This window comes from Chelon labrosus, assembly GCF_963514085.1.
Source record: "Chelon labrosus genome assembly, chromosome: 3".
Lineage (NCBI taxonomy): Eukaryota > Metazoa > Chordata > Actinopteri > Mugiliformes > Mugilidae > Chelon > Chelon labrosus.
The window spans coordinates 2,969,386-2,991,468 of record NC_140339.1 but is presented as its reverse complement, the minus strand read 5'-3'; the positions used below and the strand labels follow the sequence as shown (position 1 = coordinate 2,991,468).

The window sequence follows — 22,083 nt, the reverse complement described above, 5'->3', positions numbered from 1 at the left end:
GGAGCAGGAGATGTCACCGCCCGCCAGCAGCACCACGACCTCGCATCTGCAAATGCATGTAAAGAAAAACAGATTTTAGACTGACTGAGAAACTGCAGACAACATCACCACTCAAAACATACTTTTGTCTGAGACTCTCTCCTGGTTTTTACTTGAGTTAAATGAGTTTTAATTAAGATTGTAATTAAAAGTTTTCGCTTTTCTTTTAAATGTTCCGATTTTAATGAACTTTCTTTAATGCCACTTTATTTATATAATAAACTCAACCCTGCAAAGTCCAAAAATAATATTGCACACATGGACATGAGCCTTCTGAGGGTGTCCTGTGGTTTCTGGTAACACAATGTTGTTAGTGTGGGGCCTTTGAGGTCCTCTGTGGATCATCCCACAGATACTTGATCAGTTTGGGATCTAGTGAATTTGGAGGCCAGGTCAACACCTTGTGCTGTTCTTCATGTTGTTGACATATGGAGTTCCTCAGGGGTCAGTTCTTGGACCCCTTCTGTTCAGCCTATATATGTTGCCTTTGGGTCAAATTCTCCAGAATTCAAATGTCAACTATCATAGTTATGCAGATGACACACAGATATATCTTGCATTGTCTCCAGATGACTGCAGTCAAATAGAGTCATTGTGTCACTGTTTAGAGAAAGTCAAAAATTGGATGAACCAAAACTTCCTGCAGTTAAATCAAGAAAAAACTGAGGTCATTGTTTTTGGCAATAAAGAGAAGAGGGTTACTGTCAGTAAACACCTTGAGTCACTGTCTCTAGAAACTAAAGACCAGGTCCGAAACCTTGGCGTGCTGATAGACTCAGATCTGACCTTCAACAGTCATATCAAATCAATCACCAAAACAGCCTTTTATCAACTTAAGAACATATCCAGAATTAAGGGCTTCATGTCGCAAACAGATCAGGAGAAGCTGATTCATGCTTTCATTTCCAATAGACTTGACTACTGTAACGGTCTTCTGACTGGACTCCCCCAAAAAAGTATCAAACAGCTGCAGCTCATCCAAAACGCTGCAGCTCGAGTTTTAACCAGAACAAAGAAATCAGAGCATATCACCCCAGTTCTTAAGTCTTTACATTGGCTCCCAGTCAGCTACAGAATAGATTTTAAAGTTCTGCTACTGGTTTACAAATCACTGAATGGTTTAGGTCCAGAATACATGAATGACATGTTAGCAATGTATAAACCCAGTCGAGCTCTGAGATCGACTGACTCAGGTCAGATAGTGGAGCACAGAGTTAAAACCAAACACGGTGAAGCAGCATTTAGCTGTTACGCTGCACACAAATGGAACAAACTACCAGCAGAGCTGAAATCAGCCCCAACTGTAAGCACTTTTAAATCTAGGTTAAAAACATTTCTTTTTTCATGTGCATATGGCTGAGCCCTTTTAAATCATTTTAAATCGTAATCTTGGATTTACACTGTAAGTCCTCTTAATCGTTTTAATATATGTATATATATAATACACTTTTCTTTTTCTTTTTTTTCTTTTTCTTTGTTCTTGCTTTTAACTGTGTGTTCTAATTTGTTCTGTTTTTATGTAAAGCACATTGAGTTGCCTCTTGGTATGAAATGCGCTATATAAATAAAAATGCCTTGCCTTGCCTTGCCTTGTTGTTTTTTTAGTTGTTCCTAAAGTGTTTTTGTGATTGAATCCTGCTGGGGATGGCTGCTGCCATCAAGGAGTGTCATTGCTATGGGGTGGGGGTGTCTGGTCTGGTCTAGGTGGGTGCTACATGTCTAAGTAACATCCACACCAATGAATGCCAGGTCCAGAAGTTTCAGAACACTGAGCTGTCACAAGATGGTCAGTGTTATTCACTTCTGCTGTCAGTGGTCATAATGTTATGCTCTATGGTAGGGCAGAGCTGGAGTCCCTGACATCAGTGGCAGATGTTGTTGAACAAACTCTGGTCCATCATGAACAATGTCCACCACCTTCTACACAACACCATAGTCAGACAGAGAAGCTTGTTCAATGACAGGCTGCTGTCTCTGTCCTGCTCCATGGACAGGCTGAGGAGGTCGTTTGTCCCTCAGGACATAAGACTCTACAACGCCTCCCTTGATTATATGTGTTGAAGCTACGGGACACTGAATTTCCCACGGGATAAATAAAGCATCTATCTATCTATCTATCTATCTATCTATCTATCTATCATCACCAGCGCTGTGTCTGTTTCCGATCTTATAACACCCCTCATCCAAGTGACCCACTGTTCCCCCCTCTTCACCCAGATGCTTTCTCTCCTGCCCCCACATTGCTGGTGATGACTCTTCTTCTTCTTCTTCTTGCATCATTTATTCAAAGTTTCTTGTGGGCCACTCACAGAGAAGTGAATCCCTCATCCTCCACCAGCTCTCACCATTTCACCCTTTTCATTTTGTCTCTAAACACAAAAACAATGGAGGTCAACACAAGCTTTGACTGCACTGATCACAATCAAGACAATAATATCTATTTATTGCAGATTCCGGCATTTTGTGGGATTCCCCATCATTATGTGTTACGGTGTCGTGGAGCACCTTCCACTTCCTGTTAACCATCATAACCCAGGACCTCGAGTGGGACTCTGCCTCCAGCATCCTGCAAAGCCTTTTTTCAGCACAAAAACTTCCTGTGACCTGTGAGCACAGTGGATGTTTTAAATCGCTTTATTCATTTATTTAGATCGGTAGCTTTTTATCCTAATTTAGATTTCTGTACGGAGCAAAGACTAACGTGATGTGATGCGCCTGTCAGCCTTTAGATTGTCATTTAAAACGCTGACCTTTGGGTTGCCTTCATTTATATTTAACTTATCTTTGTGTATTTTTATATTTTTATTTAGAAAAGTTGGACTAGCTTAATGGATCTTATGTTTAAATGTGCACACCGCCCTAACTGTTAAATAGAAACCCAGCAACATCCTAAGTACAGTTTTTGTAACAGTCTTTAGTTTTTGCTGCGTTAGTAATTTCTCGTGTTTCACATTTCCTTCATCCCTCTAGAGGATTTATCCACTCTGGATCTCATTTTTCCTCTCAGCTCCAATCTGAGACTAACCACAACTACAGCATCCCACATTTTGAACTCTTTGTGAACTCTAGTCATCAATAACATATCTCTAAAGTGCGAAGACTTAACAGATGTTCTTCCTGCAGCAGCTGAAGAAGTTCAGTCTCCCAATGCTACACCTCCATCACTGAGTCCATCCTCATCTGGTTACACCGCTGCCGAGGACAGAGGCAGCCTGCAGAGTAATGGTTGGACCTGTACGTCTCTCACCCAGGCTGCCACAACCAGATCTTCACCCCACACCCATCCCATCTGCAGCTGGACTCAGAAGCAAGCGTCCCACTCAGCCACATGCACACACAGACTCTCATCCACTGCCATGAGTCATGCTTTAATGCACTTTGTCGGTTTAAACTAATTTCCTGTGCAAATCTTTCTATTTAAAACAGTTCCTTGTATAAATCCAGATTTTTTAATATATTTATTTTGCATATTTTATATTACTCTTGTGTTTTTCTTGACTCATGCTGATTGCACCAAACACCAAAACTAATTCCTGATGTTGCTGAAAAAGAAGAAGAAGTAAGAACAATTATATCTGCACCACATCCTTCTGTAATGTCTACGACTTACGGCTGTATTTGTGTTGCAGTCCGAGCATATCCAAACGTTTCATGTCGCCTAAAATAGCTGTGTTTTTCTATTTTCTGTGTTGTCTGTGGGTCTTTGTTGTCAGCGGATGAAGTTCTGCTTTGTTCAGGACATGAACAAAGACGTGTCAGATCAGTGATCGAAGCACATTGCCTGGTACTTGCAGTGACACTGATATAAATAGCAGCTTTGTGTGCCACAAACTTCTTCCCATTTGTCTGGAGTTAGAGTTTAAATAATTCAAAGGAGACCGTAAAACGAATGCACCCAATAACCCCCTCACATAAAACACAGAAAAGATGTTTTAAAAATTAGGTATTTGGTTTAATTTGGCAGTTTTTATGAACATGAAATATCATTCTTTCAAAAACTGTTATGAAGAAGGAATTGGTAATTTCACGGTTCATCTCTTTGACCCTCGTCTTCATGAGCAGTGTGCTTCAGCTGTCTCACACAGTAAAATATGATCAACATTAATTCCCACGTCCCTCTTCTCCCTTCGTCCAATGACGAGCTGCTACATCAAATAGCCACATCACCTGGGATCCAATCAAACAACGGCCATCCACGGAGCTCCTCCCACTTCATCCTGCATCGTCATGGTGCCTCGCTCCGGATGCAGTTGTCATGGAGATGGAAGAGGGCTCCTCAGCGTCCATCGGTGGCACTGTTACCATGGAAATCCCCACTGCTGCAGCTGTCTCTGAGTGGCAAGCGGATCCGGAGGAGTGCGTTGAGCACCGCGGAGAAGCATTCCAGCACAGGAACCACCGCATGCTCATCGTGATCGGAGAGATCTCCACCAGCCATCACCTCGAAGCTGCCAGGAGACAGATCAGACACGGTGAGATGGCCGGGGGGTGGCCAGGAGTGAAGGGGAGGGGTGGGGGGGATCAGTAAATGTTCTGCTCTTGAATTAAACTTAAACCTATTTCAGACAAACATTCAGTTCCCTAATCTGTCTTTGGACAAGTGCAGAGTTTCAGTCAGGTGCATGAGAAACACGCTCATTCTTTTGATCTTTTACTTGAGCAGTTTAAAATGCTGCATTGCAGGTAAAAAATCCTAGGTTTCAAACTTGATTCTTTGCTTAATTAAAAGTATAAGACAGTAGAAGGAGTAAAATCATAGTTAATTTATAAGCAGCGGTTTATTTGTCATTTGTTAATGTGTTTTTGTCAATTTTACGTATTTTAGTTTACTACCGGGCGGCACTACCTCACGTTTTCAGAGCTCCTCAAAGGTTTTGCTCGTACTAATCCAAATCTAGTGTCCACAAATGTATTGTTAGAGTAAAACGCGAGATACTTCCTCTGAAATGTGCGTCAGTAAATGTTAGTTTTCACCTCCAAGGGGGAATTTCTGATGGTGCTCCATGTGTTGATTTCCTTGATTTTTAAAAGGTGCAAGGTATATGCTTTAAGTTCAGAGTGGATGATTCTTCAAAAGCTAGTTTAGAGCTCTATTCAATAATAATAATAATAATACTTTATGTATGCAGCACTGTTCCAAAACAGAGTTAATAAGAGGGTAGCAAAGCAGGAAGAGTTGAAAAGTATTAGACAGACCACCACGGAAATAAAATTAAAAGAAGTTTGACAAATAAAGAGGTCTGTTATGATAAAATACAGTTTTCTTTAATAAGGTTTTAAAGAACACAGTTAGCCTAAGATTCCTAAATAACTCAGGGGCCCAAACAGGAAAGGTCCGATCAACTCTGGACGTAATTCAGGGACTGACATAGGACTGGTATGGGATCTTAGACGGTGATCAAGTTCCTGGGAGGGCGTTGTGGACTAGTGGTTAGAGGAGTGGACTGAATTACTCCTACCCCCACTCGCTTGCCACTTCATTAGGTACACTAATGACTTCATTTTAATACAACCGTCCTGCACTAAACCCTTCATGACTGTTGTAATGTTCAGTTGATGTTGAAACAACGTCAGAAATGTGGTGATTCAACTGGATGATCATTTTAGAGGATGTAGTTAATGGTGCCGTTAAACCGGATTGAATTAAAAGTGTTTCTGTTATTAAGCCCAGACTGCTGACTTAAAATGTCAAAATAATAGGAACACGTGTCAGTGCAACACAGTACGGTACACGGACAGAATGACTGAGTACCGTAACCTTCACGAAGAGAAGATTTAGTGCAGGACTGTTACATTGGAATGTCTTCTCTAGTGTACCTAATGAACTGGCGACACAGTGGTCAATAAAGCTGATTTACATTTTACATTTATATGATAAAAGTTTAGAAATGTAACTTGGAATCAGGCTGTGCAAAGATTTAAAAACAAGCAACGAAAATCTTAAGATAAGTTCTGAAACTAATTGGAAACCAGAGAAGATCAGGAATAGTTTGAGTGTCATTGCATTTCATATTCGTTTTCCTTTTACAACTATTTCTTTACTCTTTTGGATAATTGAATTAAATGTGGTACATAATCTTAACAACAACAACAACAATATCTTGTTTTAACAACAGGTTTGCGTTCCTGGATTGTTGATCAGACAGTGTTTGACCTGAACAAGGAGCTGCAGCTGTTTGAGACCAAACACACCGCTCAGTTTTCTTCGCAGGTCAAAGGTCAGTCATTTAAACTTATAGAAACGTGTGTGGCGACAGTCATTTAGCATTTTTGCACCAGTTCTTCACGTTGCTCAGATGCTTTGCTTTGATGGAATTAAAGGAGCTGGAGGGATTGAATGTTTTTCTGCTCAGAGTCCTTTGTCCTCGTACTCCACTTGTGCATCGGACAAGACAATGCAGCTTTTATTGATTGTGCTCTCATGTGCAGACTGTAAGTCAGAGTGGGAATCAATGAGGGGGAAAAAGGGTTAGCTGGATTACTACCTGCTACGGGGGAACATGAGATCGGGCCCTGTGATAGATCCTGAATGGAGCTGGTGTCTATGTTTCTGCCCTCTGAATCATGTCTAATAAGTATGCAATGGGGGTCAAACAAGCAGCTCAGAGCAGGAGATGCTCTGGCTGAGTAAATGAAACTCTAGAAAGCTAGATGTTGGTGTATATCTGTCCTGCCACACAGCTTTTTTTTATGCCTTGTAACATTTATCTATGTACAAACACATAAACACACTAATTTGTGGGATGCAAGCGTCAAAATTGAAGCAACAGAGGTTGAGATGTTCTGATTTTTAGTTTGTAGAACAAATAAGCTCCACAAAACATCCTTTAATCCATTATGCAACAGCAGTATTTACTTTCACCCCCCGTAACCCTAACCCTGAACTAAAAGTGGCCCTCTGAAGCAAGCGAAGGGCCAGATGTTAACAATTCTCCACTGAGAATTTAAATAGACGTGACATTCGTCTGATTTCTCGCAGAGAGAAGGGTCAAATGAGAAGATCGATATCACTCAAATCTGCCCACTGACTGTGGTGAAACAATCAGGAGGTGATTAGCTCAGCTTAGTGTGAAGACTGTAAAGCCGAGCGGCTCCAAAGCTCATAAATAACCTCTGACACGCATAAATTCACATTAATATTTTTCTTATTCAAGTTTAAAAAATATGTGTTCTTCTACGGTTAATGGGTGAGGCTATTTCTCATTTCTGGGCATAGTGAATTGTTGTTTCTCCCCTTTGTGCAGTCTTTATGCTAAGCTAACAGGCTGATGGCTGTAGCCTTGTGACAGACACAGCTTGGAGGTTAGTTTAGATTGGACCACAAACAAGGGAAATATATGGACTAAATGTCTGAAAACCTGACAGCCACAGTCTCTAAAGCCCATTAATTAACACAGACTAATGCATTAGCTGCACAAAGTAATAAATGCATTCTCAACATTTTGCATTCATGCCATTCAGGTTATTTATTTAATTTCATTGTGTAAACACTGTGTAAACTCTGGTTGCATAAATTCTCAGCCTCCTGTGCATCTCACATTTCTGTTAACAGCACGTGTGCAACCAGGATGGAATATGTGTTCATGATTTCTCTCCAACAAAAGCTCCATTAGAGTCTGTATTTGCTTTTTGATGTATTCTGGCTTTTCCCTGCAGCAAAGTCATGAATAATTCAGCATTTTCATTAATTGTTCTTTTCTGACAAACAGTTCCTTAATCTCTCTTCTTCTTCTCGTCAATTTTTCTCTCTGTTCTGATGTGATTATTTTTGCTGAAGCACAGACAGAGGCCCGATGAGAGAGAGCTTTAACCCTGCATCTGCTGGCACTAGTCTTATTATATTTACACATTTAGGTTCTGTTGTTATTCTTTGAAATTTTAACATATTATTGTCGCTATTACACAGTAAGTCAGCAAGAATTTGACAATTTGGTTTGATAAATTGTTTGGAAAAAAGTCAAAACTGTCTAAGGGTGTGACTTTATAACATTTTCATTCATGTTCTACAGAGGATGAATCCTAGAGATTTTGGGAATGCTTATTATTAATCTAGTAAAATATCTCAACATGCTCTCTGAAGTATTCAGAACATTGTCGACTTTCTGCGGTTGATTTCTGATATGTAATTCAGACGATATGTTTGCAGTCAGAGGGAGAGAATACTGTAACAGAAAACTAGTTTCTGCAGACAGGGCAGATATGTATGTAACAGGGTTTCTCTTGGGGTTTCACATGCATGCATTAGCATGACAAAAAAATAAACATACAAAGACAAAATGACAGCAGTGTGGAAGAAAGAGAGGAGTCATCTTTACTCATGGGACATCTTTGTATTCGAAAGCAAAGCAGAAATGGAAATGAGTTAAAAGGCCTGTTTACATAGCTGAATGCAAATTCAAGTGCATGTACAGTGAGAAATGTCTGCTCTCTCACAACAGAGCATTCACTAACAAAGACGACGCCTTCATTGATGCAAAGAAAATTTATCGGAAGACAGGACGTGAGGGAAATGGGTGGAGGGTTTAGAGGACTGGAGATAGATGATGGTAGATGAAAGCCAGGGAGTGAGACTCAGCATGGGGCACATCTCTGGATGCTTCAGATCTTTATCCCCCTGGTTCTTGTAATGAAAGATGGAAGAGGGAGAAAATAGCAGGGAGGAGTGGGGTTGAGAACTGAGATGAACAGAGAGGGAGAGGGTTTGGTCACACCTTTATGGAATGACATAGGACTGTAATCTGTGAATAGACAAAGTCATTTTTATTTCCCATCTTAAAATGATGCTTAGTTTTTTTTGTGTGCATATAATCATGGTGAATAATGTTCAGAAAATTAAGAATCTTACAAATTAAAAACTAATTCTAAACCATGCGCTCACATAGATGCTACTGTAGCTATTGATTACTGCCTTTGTCTTCGATTGCTGGTTCAGAGCTGCCCACTCTGACTGAAATCTTACCCGGCAGTCTTGAATTCCTCTGCAGTGAACTGCAGCATGTGGTTAAACACAGACATGGAAGCATCATAAGTACATTTGGAGACAATCTGCAGCAGCCTAAAGCTGACACCGTGTGTCCCTCAGGGTCACAACCAGCTCCTCTTAAAATGAAGCCAAAGCATGTGGAGCTCCCCCTGGTGACTGGCTGCAGTATAGGTCATAAGCTCCACCTCCTTCACGTTAGTGGATGCGACTTGGGCTAAACTAAAACACTTAGAATCCATCTTTGGAAAAAATGTATTTGACATGTATTTGTCACATTAGGTAGCTAATATACTGCTGCTTTATGACGAAGTATTTACCAAACGCGATTGAGTCTAGAGGAAGTATGGACGGGTCATCAATAACTCCACTGGAGGCCTCCATTCTCGCACACTACTGCTCAGACTTTGGCTCTGGGGGTGGAGCGACGTTATCAATGGCCCGCCCACACTTCCTCTAGACTCACTAATGTTTGCACTCTGCATACTCTGAATTAATTTGTTTTTCAGTCAGTCATCGTGTCGTCACATCCTGTTTTTATAGCATCAAATAGCTAAAACAAAACTTCTCAGAAATATGGACACTATACTGCAGCCAGCCACCAGGGGGAGCTCTACTTGATTTGGCTTCACCTTTAAAGGAGCTGTCGTGGCGTTCACTTTTTTTTTCTTTACAGTCTATGGTTTTAACTCTCAGAAAGTTGTGGGGCCCAGAAAAAAAAAATGTCCCCACAGTGTTAGTATTCCACAAGACTATGGTCCCCATAACGATATAAAACCAAGAACACACACACCCACAGGATTGTGTTTCAGTAATGTGCTGGATTAGATGGTCTGTGAAAGAATATCATCTGGTGCAGATTTTACCGTCATGTAATATAATATCAAGCTCATCCATTCAGTTTTTCAAAAAAAATAAAAACTCCATTACAGCGCATTAATCCACTCTGCACTCTGTTCTGTTTTTTAACCGGACAGTATATCATTACTGTCTGTGCATTGATTAGCTAAATAATTTAAAGCATTTGCACATTAGTGCAGCGACAACCAATACCCCAACTCAACCTTGTGAAGTCTGACACATAAAATAAGATAATCCTTTATTTATCCCACCGTGGGGAAATTTGCAGCATTGCACCGGCTGTACACACTAAATAAGTACAACAATAGAAAATTAAATACAATAGAATATGTATATTAAGGTACGGTTTGGGTTGTGATTGTCCTGACATCACTGGTTTGAGAAAAAGCAATCAAGGCACTAATCAATTCTTGCATCAGGAGGCGGTTGAGGAGGTGCACTGACTAAGGAGAGGGATACTGTGTGGACACTGTGTGGATACAGTGACCAGTAAATAGACTTTAAATCCTCTTCTCCTAAGAAATAACGTGCTTTCATGCCGTGTAGGTTTCGGTCGCGCTGTCAGACCGGATTAACACGCATGAGTTCAACAGTTCAGCTGCTGCAGGATGAGGTTGGATGAAACAAACTGGGTCCTGTGTTTCTTGCTGGTTTGAAAAGGTCACATTGGAAAATTGATCAGATTCCAGGCAGAAAAGAGGTCAGGGGGGTTCCAGATACTACCTCGTGATTTGTATTTACCTTCCAGAAGAGTCTCTTCCCTGCTCGTCAATATTACAGCTCCCCCTCGTCTGTGCCTCGAATACTAATCTGCAGCCGCGGAGGACTGCACTGTCATCATGGCTGACAAGCTGAGACACAAAGAGAGATCTGTAAGAACAAGGAGGCAGGAACAGGGTTGATCGGTTTATCTTTTTTTTTGTGATCCTGTTTGTTATTCCCTGACGGACTTCTCTTCTAGTAATGTTAGTTAGCGGCATATTTAGCTGAAGTTTATTAAGAAAGTAAGAAACTTCCCCCCAAAAAACAGGAAAGAAAAACACCAAGGTCTCATGAAACCTTGTGGGAAACAGAGCACACATGCTCAGAGAGAATGGATTTATTCCAACCAGAGAGAAACCAGCACATCAAGAGCCTACATGGTTATTAAAGGTTTACACCACCACCTCTACACCTGATCTAATCAGTCTGCTCAGATTGAGGTGTTGAGTACAAGCCCATGTATATACACTGTGTAAACTGTTAGCAGCGTCAGTGTGAGCATGTTAGCATGCTTAAATTAGCATTTCATTAGCTCTCTTAGTGTCTCTGAGCCTAAGTGCTGCCTCAGTGAGATGTAGACTTTATTTCCGACCAGCAGATCTTCCCTGGCAGCTTTCACAGAAGAGACGTACAATGAGACATCCTCCCATCTCAGAGTGTGAATGTGCCAGAGGGAAAGAAGAATATCACCCACTCCAAGTCTCCTCAGGCGCTCTAAGCTCAGGCAGCCAAGATGGCAGTGACTTCCCTGATGGGTGGCATATGTGCTGAAGTTGCAGCCAGTGCCCTCGGGTGTCAAGGGCCCTGCTCGGCCTCCCTCATGAAAGACGTAGAGACTGAAGGGTTTAAAGGCTGATACATACTCAGCGAGAAGCGAGAAATTTGTTCTCATAGCCGGGGCTGCTCTGGGAGCCCAAGCAGTTTCCTGCCTTCCCTGTTGACAAGCTGCATCTCAGATCACACAAGAGCATGCATCATTTCTTATAAATCCCTTGAACATAATCTGAAGCCCACGCAGAATTAAGCTACTCCAACAGAAACAATAAAAACTGCTGTATAAAGATGTATTTGTAGAAAATAGAATATATTGAAAAGTGACAACGATTATACATTCTTTTGTAAGATATTTAATCAAACGGACGTCAAAGAAATCACAAGGAGGAGTCGTGCTGTAAAGACACACTGTAGAGTCTCTTGCGTCATGATGATATGGATCTGTGCATCCACCACAGTGTCTCAGTCCTCACACGGACAGTCTGGCAACATGAAAGATCACGTTTCATCCCAGGAGAGGAGGAAGATGAGGAGGAGGAAGGCGGAAGAATGGCTGTAATGGTCTCAATGAATGCAGCTGTCGCCCACACGGTGCAATTAATAAAGACTCACTGGACCTAAACTGAAGACCGATAGCTGATTAACAACGCCTGGTGGCAGAAGAAGGCCCTCGGGGGGGAATGTAGTCAATAGTGGGCTGTAAAACTCAGTGGGTCTCATCATGTGGATGTGAATACATAAACACTCACTGTATGCCTGAGGGCATGAGTGGGTCTGTGGATCATCCCACAGATACTTGATCAGTTTGGGATCTAGTGAATTTGGAGGCCAGGTCAACACCTTGTGCTGTTCTTCATGTTTTTTTGAGTTGTTCCTAAAGTGTTTTTGTGTGTGTGTCTGTGTCAGGCTGCATCCTGCTGGGGATGGCTGCTGCCATCAAGGAGTGTCATTGCTATGGGGTGGGGGTGCCTGGTCTGGTCTAGGTGGGTGCTACATGTCTAAGTAACATCCACACCAATGAATGCCAGGTCCAGAAGTTTCCCAGCAGAACATTGAATTGTCACAAGATGTTATTCACGTCTTCTGTCATAATGTGGTCATAATGTTGTGGCTGATAGGTGTGTTAGCAACATAGCAAGGGTAAGATGTGATGCATGATGCATGGGAAAGTAGTTATATAGATAGCGCTAAAGGACACAATTCAATGCAGAAAGCTTACTGGGGATAAAGTGCAGACATAACATGACCTGGATGTTCTGTGTGGAGTTTGCATGTTCTCCCTGTGTCTGCGTGGGTTCTCTCCAGGTTCTCCAGCTTCCTCCCACAGTCCAAAGACATGCTGGTTAGGTTCATTGGTGATTCTAAATTGGCCGTAGGTGTGAGTGTCTGTGTCGCGCTACCACTTGACTTCTCCTTCAAACCAGCAGCCAGAAGCCGAGTGGGTGTTCACAGAGTGTGACGGACGTAACGGCAGGCTGAAGCTGACAGGCCAACACTGAGATGACTGATGGCTGCTACAGAGAGGAGGCACACACACACACACACATACATGCACTGTACACACAGGTTAGACAGCGTTATCTGCTTCTACATTCCCCTCACGTACAGAACACACAACAGAAATACCGGCTGGGAAACAGCAAGAGGGGGAAAAAGGGCAAAGCAAACAATATTGGCAGAGCGATGGAGGAAGACGCATCATTAATGGCGGTAATATAATGCTGCAGCGTCAGCATGTGTTGCTCCCGTGTGTGGCAGCTGCATTACGACGCTATCGACTCAGCTCATGTCATGTCTTTCTCTTTTTTTTTTTTGCTCTCTCGTCTTTAATCTTTAAAAGTTTATAGACGCTGAGCCAACAGAAGGGCTGGTTATGAGCTCCCCTCCCACGTTGCTCATGCTCGGTGAACAGTAATCCGTTCCTCTTATTGATTTCCGCCTGCAAAGGGTTCACATGTATACAACAAATCACCGGGACGTGCTTTAAGAAGCAATACCTGCAGCGAGCCGGCGACACTGATTGATAGCCTGAGAGGATGACGCACAATCTGTGTCACTGTTACGTAACGAACGGTTAAAATTTTAATGAACGCGTCTCAACAAAAATTTCTCCAGGCTGCTCGGTAAGCAGCGTTGAGTTCTGCAGTTCAGGGGCAACGTGTGCTGATTAATAATTCAGAGGCCATCATTGATCTGTCCCTCAGCTTCTCTGCAGTCAGGGATGGAGACAGAGGCTTTCATCTGGACCTGACGCCCACTCAGAGAATAAGTCGAACCCTCGTTTCTCCTGAAAAGGGTTTTACAAACAAGCTTCTACATTATAAACACTAAAAAAAAACTGGATAAATTTGAAAGTGTCATGGTTTTAGTTTGAATGTATCTGATCACTGTAACATGAACTGCACTGTAAAAGAAGCTAGTCTGCAGGGAGTGTGTCTGGAGGATTAGGATTCAGATGTTTTCTTATCTTCTTGCACGTGCACTTGTGTTGCACCCCCAGATCCTTTAGAAGTAGCCCCGAGTCCAGATCAACCCCCTTGCCCACAGTTGGTCTGGAGTCGCTCCGTTGGGAACCGATTCTGCTCCTGCAAAGATCTGCCGGGCCAATCGAATCGTTTGGGGGGCGGGGCTTCATGTGGTGATGGACAGAAGAGTAACAGTAGTCATACACCTCATCTGAGCGCCGTGGAGTTGAATTAGTTTACAACTAAATGATTGGTTGTTGGACTATCCTGTTGCACTCAGAGGTATTTCTTTCTTTGTATTGGTTGAAACGCGCCATAATTAATATAAATGCTGAACTCAGATTCATATTCTGATTATATAGTCCATCTACGGCAGGCTAACGAATCTTGTGACTTTGTCCAACTGTGCTTAAATGCAGCTAATCTGTTAATTATGTTCACCACATTCCCCATTACAGTTGAGCTACTCAGCTAATTAACACCAAACTCAAAACATAGTTAGTTTTAGTTAATGGGAATGTCATTAGGGGATAAACCAAAGTTTTGAACCTAATAAAAAGAATTAAAGTCCTGATTAAAGTTACTATTTTATGGCAATCCATAGTAGACGATAACAGAAAACATTGGATAATATAAACCACATGGTGGTGCTAGAAGAAAAGTCAGAGGCTCAGATACAGTACAGATTCTGCAGGAGTCATGTTTACAGCAATGATCAAGAAATCTGTTACTGGATCAAGGAGGAAGGAGGAGGTGAAACATAAACCATTTACAGGTTTGCTCAGAGACGTACTTTAAAGAAAGCTCAGTAAAGTGAACCGCATCCTGCTGCTCTTTAAATGAAGTGTTCAGCTCTCAAAGAACAAATTCTCTCAATTTGAGGGCAGCCAGCGAGCCCGGTGACGGCATTACAAACACTGGGCTGCATGCATGCGTCCTCCTCTGAATGTGTGTGAGAGAAATGACAATGAGGAGAAGCTGAAGACATTCAGAGGGAGAGAAAAGCATCGCGTTGTGGAGACAAGGGTGTGGCGTCGGGCCCGTTAACAGCTGTCTGACATTTAGAGGAGACTGCCGGTTATCTGAGCTGAAGCTGCATCAGCGCCGCTTCAAACGAGGTTTCACCAATTTGCCGAGACATTTAAAACACAAAAGGCAGCGCAGGCAACGCCTTCTCAGAAAGCCACTTAGAGGCAGCAGAGACCGGCGTGGTTGTGATTAAAGAGGCCCGGGGGTGCATGGACAGATGAAGAGGTTGCTCTTTTGCAGGAGTAGCAATTTACATTTTGAATAACTTGAAATAATAAGGTGTTGTGTGAATCCCTCAGAGACTATTCACTAGTAGAACCTTAGTTATTGCTGCTGTGTTTACACTAATGTTCCTCTAATAATCAGAATAAAACAGCCTCATTCAGATCAGATGTAGAGGAGGTGCTGGTTTAACCTTTAATAACCATGTGTACTCTTGACGTTCTGGTTTCTCTCTGGTTACTAGAATAAATCCATTCTCTCTGAGCATGTCTGCTCCACGTGCAGTAAACATCAGGTGAGGGACAGAGACATGGAGGTAGAAAAACGAGATGAACCAAGATGGAATCCATGTGGACAGAGACGATGGAGACGTGGAGACATCTTGGTTCGTCTTCTAAGACTCTAGATATTCAGGACTGGAGAGAAAACCTTTCCTCCTCCTCCAAGTTCTTTCTCCCTTTCCTTCTCCTCTTTCTTTCTTCTTCTCCTTTGTCTTATTCCTTGTTCTCCTATCTCTCCTTCTTCTTCTTGTCTGTCTTCTTCTCTTTCTGCTCCCCCTGTTGCCTTTTTATCTTCTTCTTTTCCTCCTTTTTGTTTTCTTCCTTATTCTTCTTCTCCTCCTTCTTCTCCTCCTTTTCTACCTTATTCTGCTTCTCCTCCTTCTTCTCCTTAATCTTCTTCTCTTTCTTCACCTCCTGCTGCTGCTTCTTCTTCTATTTATCCTCCTTCTTCTCCTCTTTCTTACATTCTTCTTCTTCTCCTCCTATTTCTCTTGTTCCTTCTTCTTCTTTTCCTTCATCTTCTCTTTCTTTACCTCCTGCTGCTTCCTTTTCTTCTCCTCCTCTTTCTCCTTCTTGTTCTTCTTCCTTCATCTTTTCCAGTTTCTCCTCTTCCTGCTTCTTTGCCTTCATCACCTCCTCTTCCTCCTCTGGAATCCATGTGAACAGCAACATCTTCTTCTTCTTCTACTCAATCAAGTCAACATTGTCAATTGTTTGGTTTCCGTCAGCAGAACCACATTGTCAACAAAACTTATTATAATTATTATTATTAATAATATTATTATGGATTCTATGATGCAGCTTACATTGAATACTGAGGAATCCAAGTGGTTTAGTTAAAAATGAAAATACAGCAGGTCTTTGTGGACAAGAAAAGCTGCTTCTTATTTTTACTGATTTAGTCGTTAATAGTTAAAAATAAAACATGGAAACATTAGCTCCATGACTTCTGTTTAAAAAGGTTTCCAGCTCTAAAGGTTGCACTTCCAGTCAAAGAGTCATCATCGTCACTAAACAGAACATTTCCGTATAACCGTCTACTTTTGTATGAAGTAAGAAATGGGGAACCTGGAGGATGAAGTATTTCTTCCGTGCTCTGTGGAAACTATTTTTAGCCGTGAGCTATTTCTGTTTATCAAAGAGAATAAGTTTCTGTGTGATCCACAGGAAGACAAGAAAAAACACAGACAGTAAAATGTCTGGACTAACTTTTGTTTAGACGTCATCTGAAACGCTGACACCCAGCCCTTTGAATTAGTCTCTCTGTGTTTAAGTCAAATGCTGTGATTCATAGTTTACAGTGGGTCAAGCTGGCAGAGCTTAGCGTCTATTTCAGTTTGTCTCCGTCCCACCCAGCAGCTGCCGTTTGAATCACAGCTGTTTGAAACGTCCCCTTCCCAAAGCGGACGATCCACTCGCTTCCCACTTAATAATAACATCTCACCAGGTCTAAATTTGCTCGGCTAACGTACATCTCCTCCTCCGTGAACTTGGTACTTGGGAATGTAGGTCAACGAGAAGTTTCCAAAAGAGAAAATATCTTTAAAAAGTTCCTGAAACAAACTATAAACCTCTGTTTTTAGAGTTGTAGTCTTCTCAAAGTCACACTTTTCAAGCTCGCACGGAGGAATAAATCACTCAACAGTGCAGCTAGCAGTGATGCACCATGCTAACAGTTAAACAGGTTAGCGTGCTACATGCTAACTGTTAGTTTCCTGATAAAGATAAAGGTTTAATTGGCTAATTACACAATTCGTTCATTGATCATTTAATTTAAAACAATTGTCTTTTTCTAATTAAGTCAGCAGGTCGGTTTGAAAAGGAAAATGTAACATAAAAGTTTTAAAAAATCAAAGTCAAGTAAAACTATCGTATTTTATATGTAGGTCTTTTGAATGTATATTTTAAAAAAAGTTTTAACATACATTTTCTTTAACGACAAAATATTAAATTATCCTCATTTAGCTATGATTTGTGAGATTTAAAGATGGCATTGAATAATGATTTAAATGTTATGTTAAATGTAACGGAGTTAATAATAAGATTTATTTATAATTTTCGCAATTTTCAAGTTTCTGACACTTTCAAATCAAATGAGTTGGACTCCTCTGATCTACAGCCCTGGGTTTGTGAATCTGTTTACTGATAAATCGTCGACTTAAGATACGATTTTCCGGTTCGGTTCTGGGAATGCTGCTTGGTCACTTCTCAGCCACCGGAGCTGTAGTGTACGACGCGTTCCTGAACGCAGCACGAGGCGCCGGATTGAGCGGCTGTAGGTGTTGAGCTGTTCCAGGCCGATCCTGCCTTCATCCTCATCCTCATCCGCAGCAGCAGCAGCAGGAACAGCATCAGCAGCATCACCGCCCCTCCCTCAGCTCCATCCGCCCCGCTGGAGGACGGTAAGACACTCAGCAACCGGTTATTTACCGCTTTACTGCAGACGAGGCGCTGGGCTCCTGCTTCTTGTTCGCCCGGAGGCTTTGCGTTCCTTCCATCCATCCATATTTCCATCCACCCATGCATCCATCCATCCGCGGTGCGCGCTGTTATAGACGCGTAAAATCAGTCAGCGCTGCTCATATCAAACTCGGCGGCTTGTTTTTTTTTTTCTTTTTATTTCTTTAATTTCTAAGAGCGCATCTTTAAAATCTGGACGCAGATGCTCTTAGTCAGTGGAGGAATCTGCACCGACAGGGACACGGACGTTAAATCCCCCCACGCTCCGTGTTCTGTTCTCAGAGGCCGTGGGCTCCACACTGTGAGTAAATGATAACCGTGATGATAATAATCCTAAACATAGAACTGTTTCTAACAAACAGTCTAATTTGCATGATGGTGCATTTTAGTCACATTCTTGGAAGCAGGATTTTAGAGAAACGAGCCTGAAATGTCATTTTTTCTTCATGCACATCTTAAAATATCTGTCATAGATATATTCTGCTAAAGAAATTAACTTAAATGGTTAAAATTTGCCCCAAATTCACCAAATAACACCACAGTGTTCTGCCTGTAGCATCATCCCTGTGTATATTCTCTTCCTCCTCTATAAGACGAGGATGTTCTGATGCGATAAAAGGCCTCCAGCCTCTGTATCTCAGTGTAAACAGTCTGACTCATGCTCTCCTCCACTTATTGTTCATTTGTTAGTTCACTTGCTGCTCTCCTTCAGCTGAGTAAATTTGGGTCACCTGATTTTTTAAAAATAATAATAAAGTCTGCAGACCAGAGAGTCAACAGCTGAGGCTCCTGAGCTTCTGGTCTGGTGAGGCCACAGCATCTCACTTGTTCATCGCTGAAAACGGTAAATGGGGTGAGGATTAGTCTTCACCCTCAAATAACCCCGAAGTTATGCAACAGGCTAGACAAAAAAAATAAAAAGTCTTAAAATAGACACAACCTGACAGCTGTTTAATCCAGAGACAAGTTTGACTGAGATTTTTCATGATGTAATCAGTCAACAATATTCAGTATTCAAGTATTCAACAACTATTTTGAGAATTTTATAAAAAAAAAAAAAATTTGACAAGAAAAATTCCCAAAAGAAATGTCTTTAAAGACCTGAAGCAATTCATCAGTGAATCCACTAGTTAATTATTTTAAAAAAACAACAGTTTTTAAGGCAAAAATGCCCAAAAAACAAATAAAATGTAAATGTTTTGTTTTTTTTGCTTTAATCCGATTATCTCTTCGGGTTTGTTCGCTCGTCAGATAAAAGGAACAAGCTAAAGATTTCAGTTTTTAACTTCTAATTGTTTTTACAGTTAACTGACTGTTGATTTAGCCGACAAAATGTCAACAAAGAGTTAAAGATCTCGGGAGAATTTTCCAGAACGACTAAGAAGATGAGATGCATGAAGCTGGAGCCGGTCAATAATGTGGCATTTTTGCCTGAAATGAGACGAAGAATATTAAAATCATGTCGTTGGCTGCACAAAACAATCAATTTGAACCTTAAAATTGAGAAAGTGTGATGCCTAATTTCAGTAAAAAATATGTGAAGCTAGCAGCTCTCCATCCTTAACTGTGACCTGTCTTTGAAATGTCCTTGAGCTGACTTCATCTGTCGCCCTGACTCAAGGATCCGAGCAGAGCGACTCAGGTCGTCTCAGATCAGTTTTTACTCTTTGCATTATTAGCTCCTCCTGCTCTGTGAACTCCCACAGTGCTTCGGGGTGGGTGAGGCAGAGTGCTGAGCTCAGCAGGATCAGTCAGGGCGTGGAGAGTCTCTTCTCGGGCCGGTTTGATCGAGGTGTGGCCCGGGCTGACTGGTGTTACATTCACTCCTCTAAAAACAGCAGAGGCGTGCGGATTCTCAGAGGAAACACATCACAGGCTAAAAACAGACGCTCCGGTCAAGTACCGGCCGTTTATCTGGATAACAGGCAGAGGACGTCCAGGCCAAGACTTCCTGTTTGACAGGAATGTTTACCTGCATCCAACCACAGCTCCGTCAAACATGATTCATAAACAAAACCAACATTAACAAAGACTACAACTAGCTAGCCTGGAGGAAACATCCGGATCTCATTATGGAACGTGTTTCAAACAATACAGAGAGAAATAGAACTAACCAGTCAGAGCCACTGTGTTGGATGGATGGATGGATGGATGGATGGATAAACAGATGAATGGATAGATGAAAGGACATATGGATGGATGATGCATGCATGGATGGATAGGTGTATGGATGGACAGAGAGTGGATGGAGGATAGATAGATAGATAGATAGATAGATAGATAGATAGATAGATGGATGGATGGATGGATGACAGTGGATGGATGGAAGATAGGTGGATGGATGGATGGATGGACGGATGGATGGATGGAAGATAGGTGGATGGATGGATGGATGGATGGATGGATGGATGGATGGGTGGATGGATGGATGGACAGACAGTGGATGGATGGAAGATGGATGGATGGATGGATGGATGGATGGATGGACAGTGGATGGATGGATGGACAGACAGTGGATGGATGGAAAAGTGGATGGATGGACACTGGATGGATGGAGGATAATTGAATGGATGGATGGATGGATGGATAGATGATGGATGGATGGACAGACAGTAGATGGATGGATGGATGGATGGATAGACAGTAGATGGATGGATGGATGGATGGATGGACAGTGGATGGATGGAAGATAGGTGGATGGATGGATGGATGGATGGACGGACGGATGGATGGATGGAAAAGTGGATGGATGGACACTGGATGGATGGAGGATAATTGAATGGATGGATGGATGGATGGATGGAAAAGTGGATGGATGGACACTGGATGGATGGAGGATAATTGAATGGATGGATGGATGGATAGATGGATGGATGGATGGATGGATAGTAGATGGATGGATGATGGATAGAAGGCCTTTCCTCAGTTTTCTTAACCGTATATAATACATATAGTAACTTCAGACACTGTGGATATGAGGCCGTCCCTGCGTTCAACACATATATATGATACAAACAGATCCGCTGGAGGAAAAACAAATATACAGGAATCTGTTAAACATGATTTCTCAAGTACCGGCCGTTTATCTGGATAACAGGCAGAGGACGTCCAGGCCAAGACTTCCTGTTTGACAGGAATGTTTACCTGCATCCAACCACAGCTCCGTCAAACATGATTCATAAACAAAACCAACATTAACAAAGACTACAACTAGCTAGCCTGGAGGAAACATCCGGATCTCATTATGGAACGTGTTTCAAACAATACAGAGAGAAATAGAACTAACCAGTCAGAGCCACTGTGTTGGATGGATGGATGGATGGATGGATGGATAAACAGATGAATGGATAGATGAAAGGACATATGGATGGATGATGCATGCATGGATGGATAGGTGTATGGATGGACAGAGAGTGGATGGAGGATAGATAGATAGATAGATAGATAGATAGATAGATAGATAGATGGATGGATGGATGGATGACAGTGGATGGATGGAAGATAGGTGGATGGATGGATGGATGGACGGATGGATGGATGGAAGATAGGTGGATGGATGGATGGATGGATGGATGGATGGATGGATGGGTGGATGGATGGATGGACAGACAGTGGATGGATGGAAGATGGATGGATGGATGGATGGATGGATGGATGGACAGTGGATGGATGGATGGACAGACAGTGGATGGATGGAAAAGTGGATGGATGGACACTGGATGGATGGAGGATAATTGAATGGATGGATGGATGGATGGATAGATGATGGATGGATGGACAGACAGTAGATGGATGGATGGATGGATGGATAGACAGTAGATGGATGGATGGATGGATGGATGGACAGTGGATGGATGGAAGATAGGTGGATGGATGGATGGATGGATGGACGGACGGATGGATGGATGGAAAAGTGGATGGATGGACACTGGATGGATGGAGGATAATTGAATGGATGGATGGATGGATGGATGGAAAAGTGGATGGATGGACACTGGATGGATGGAGGATAATTGAATGGATGGATGGATGGATAGATGGATGGATGGATGGATGGATAGTAGATGGATGGATGATGGATAGAAGGCCTTTCCTCAGTTTTCTTAACCGTATATAATACATATAGTAACTTCAGACACTGTGGATATGAGGCCGTCCCTGCGTTCAACACATATATATGATACAAACAGATCCGCTGGAGGAAAAACAA

General features: G+C 42.0%; 1 protein-coding gene across 1 annotated transcript in view; it reads left to right on the top strand.

Annotated features, from left to right (window-relative positions):
* Positions 1 to 4,061: 4,061 nt before the first annotated feature.
* Positions 4,062 to 22,083, top strand: part of map1aa (microtubule-associated protein 1Aa) — a gene marked incomplete at its 3' end in the record, with an annotated part of 38,645 nt that continues 20,623 nt past the window's right edge. Inside the window, exons 1-2 of the mRNA XM_084541420.1 lie at positions 4,062 to 4,511; positions 6,156 to 6,257. Of these exons, the coding sequence (XP_084397546.1) occupies positions 4,295 to 4,511; positions 6,156 to 6,257 (319 nt within the window). The 5' untranslated portion in view covers positions 4,062 to 4,294. The remainder of the gene's footprint in view (positions 4,512 to 6,155; positions 6,258 to 22,083) is intronic.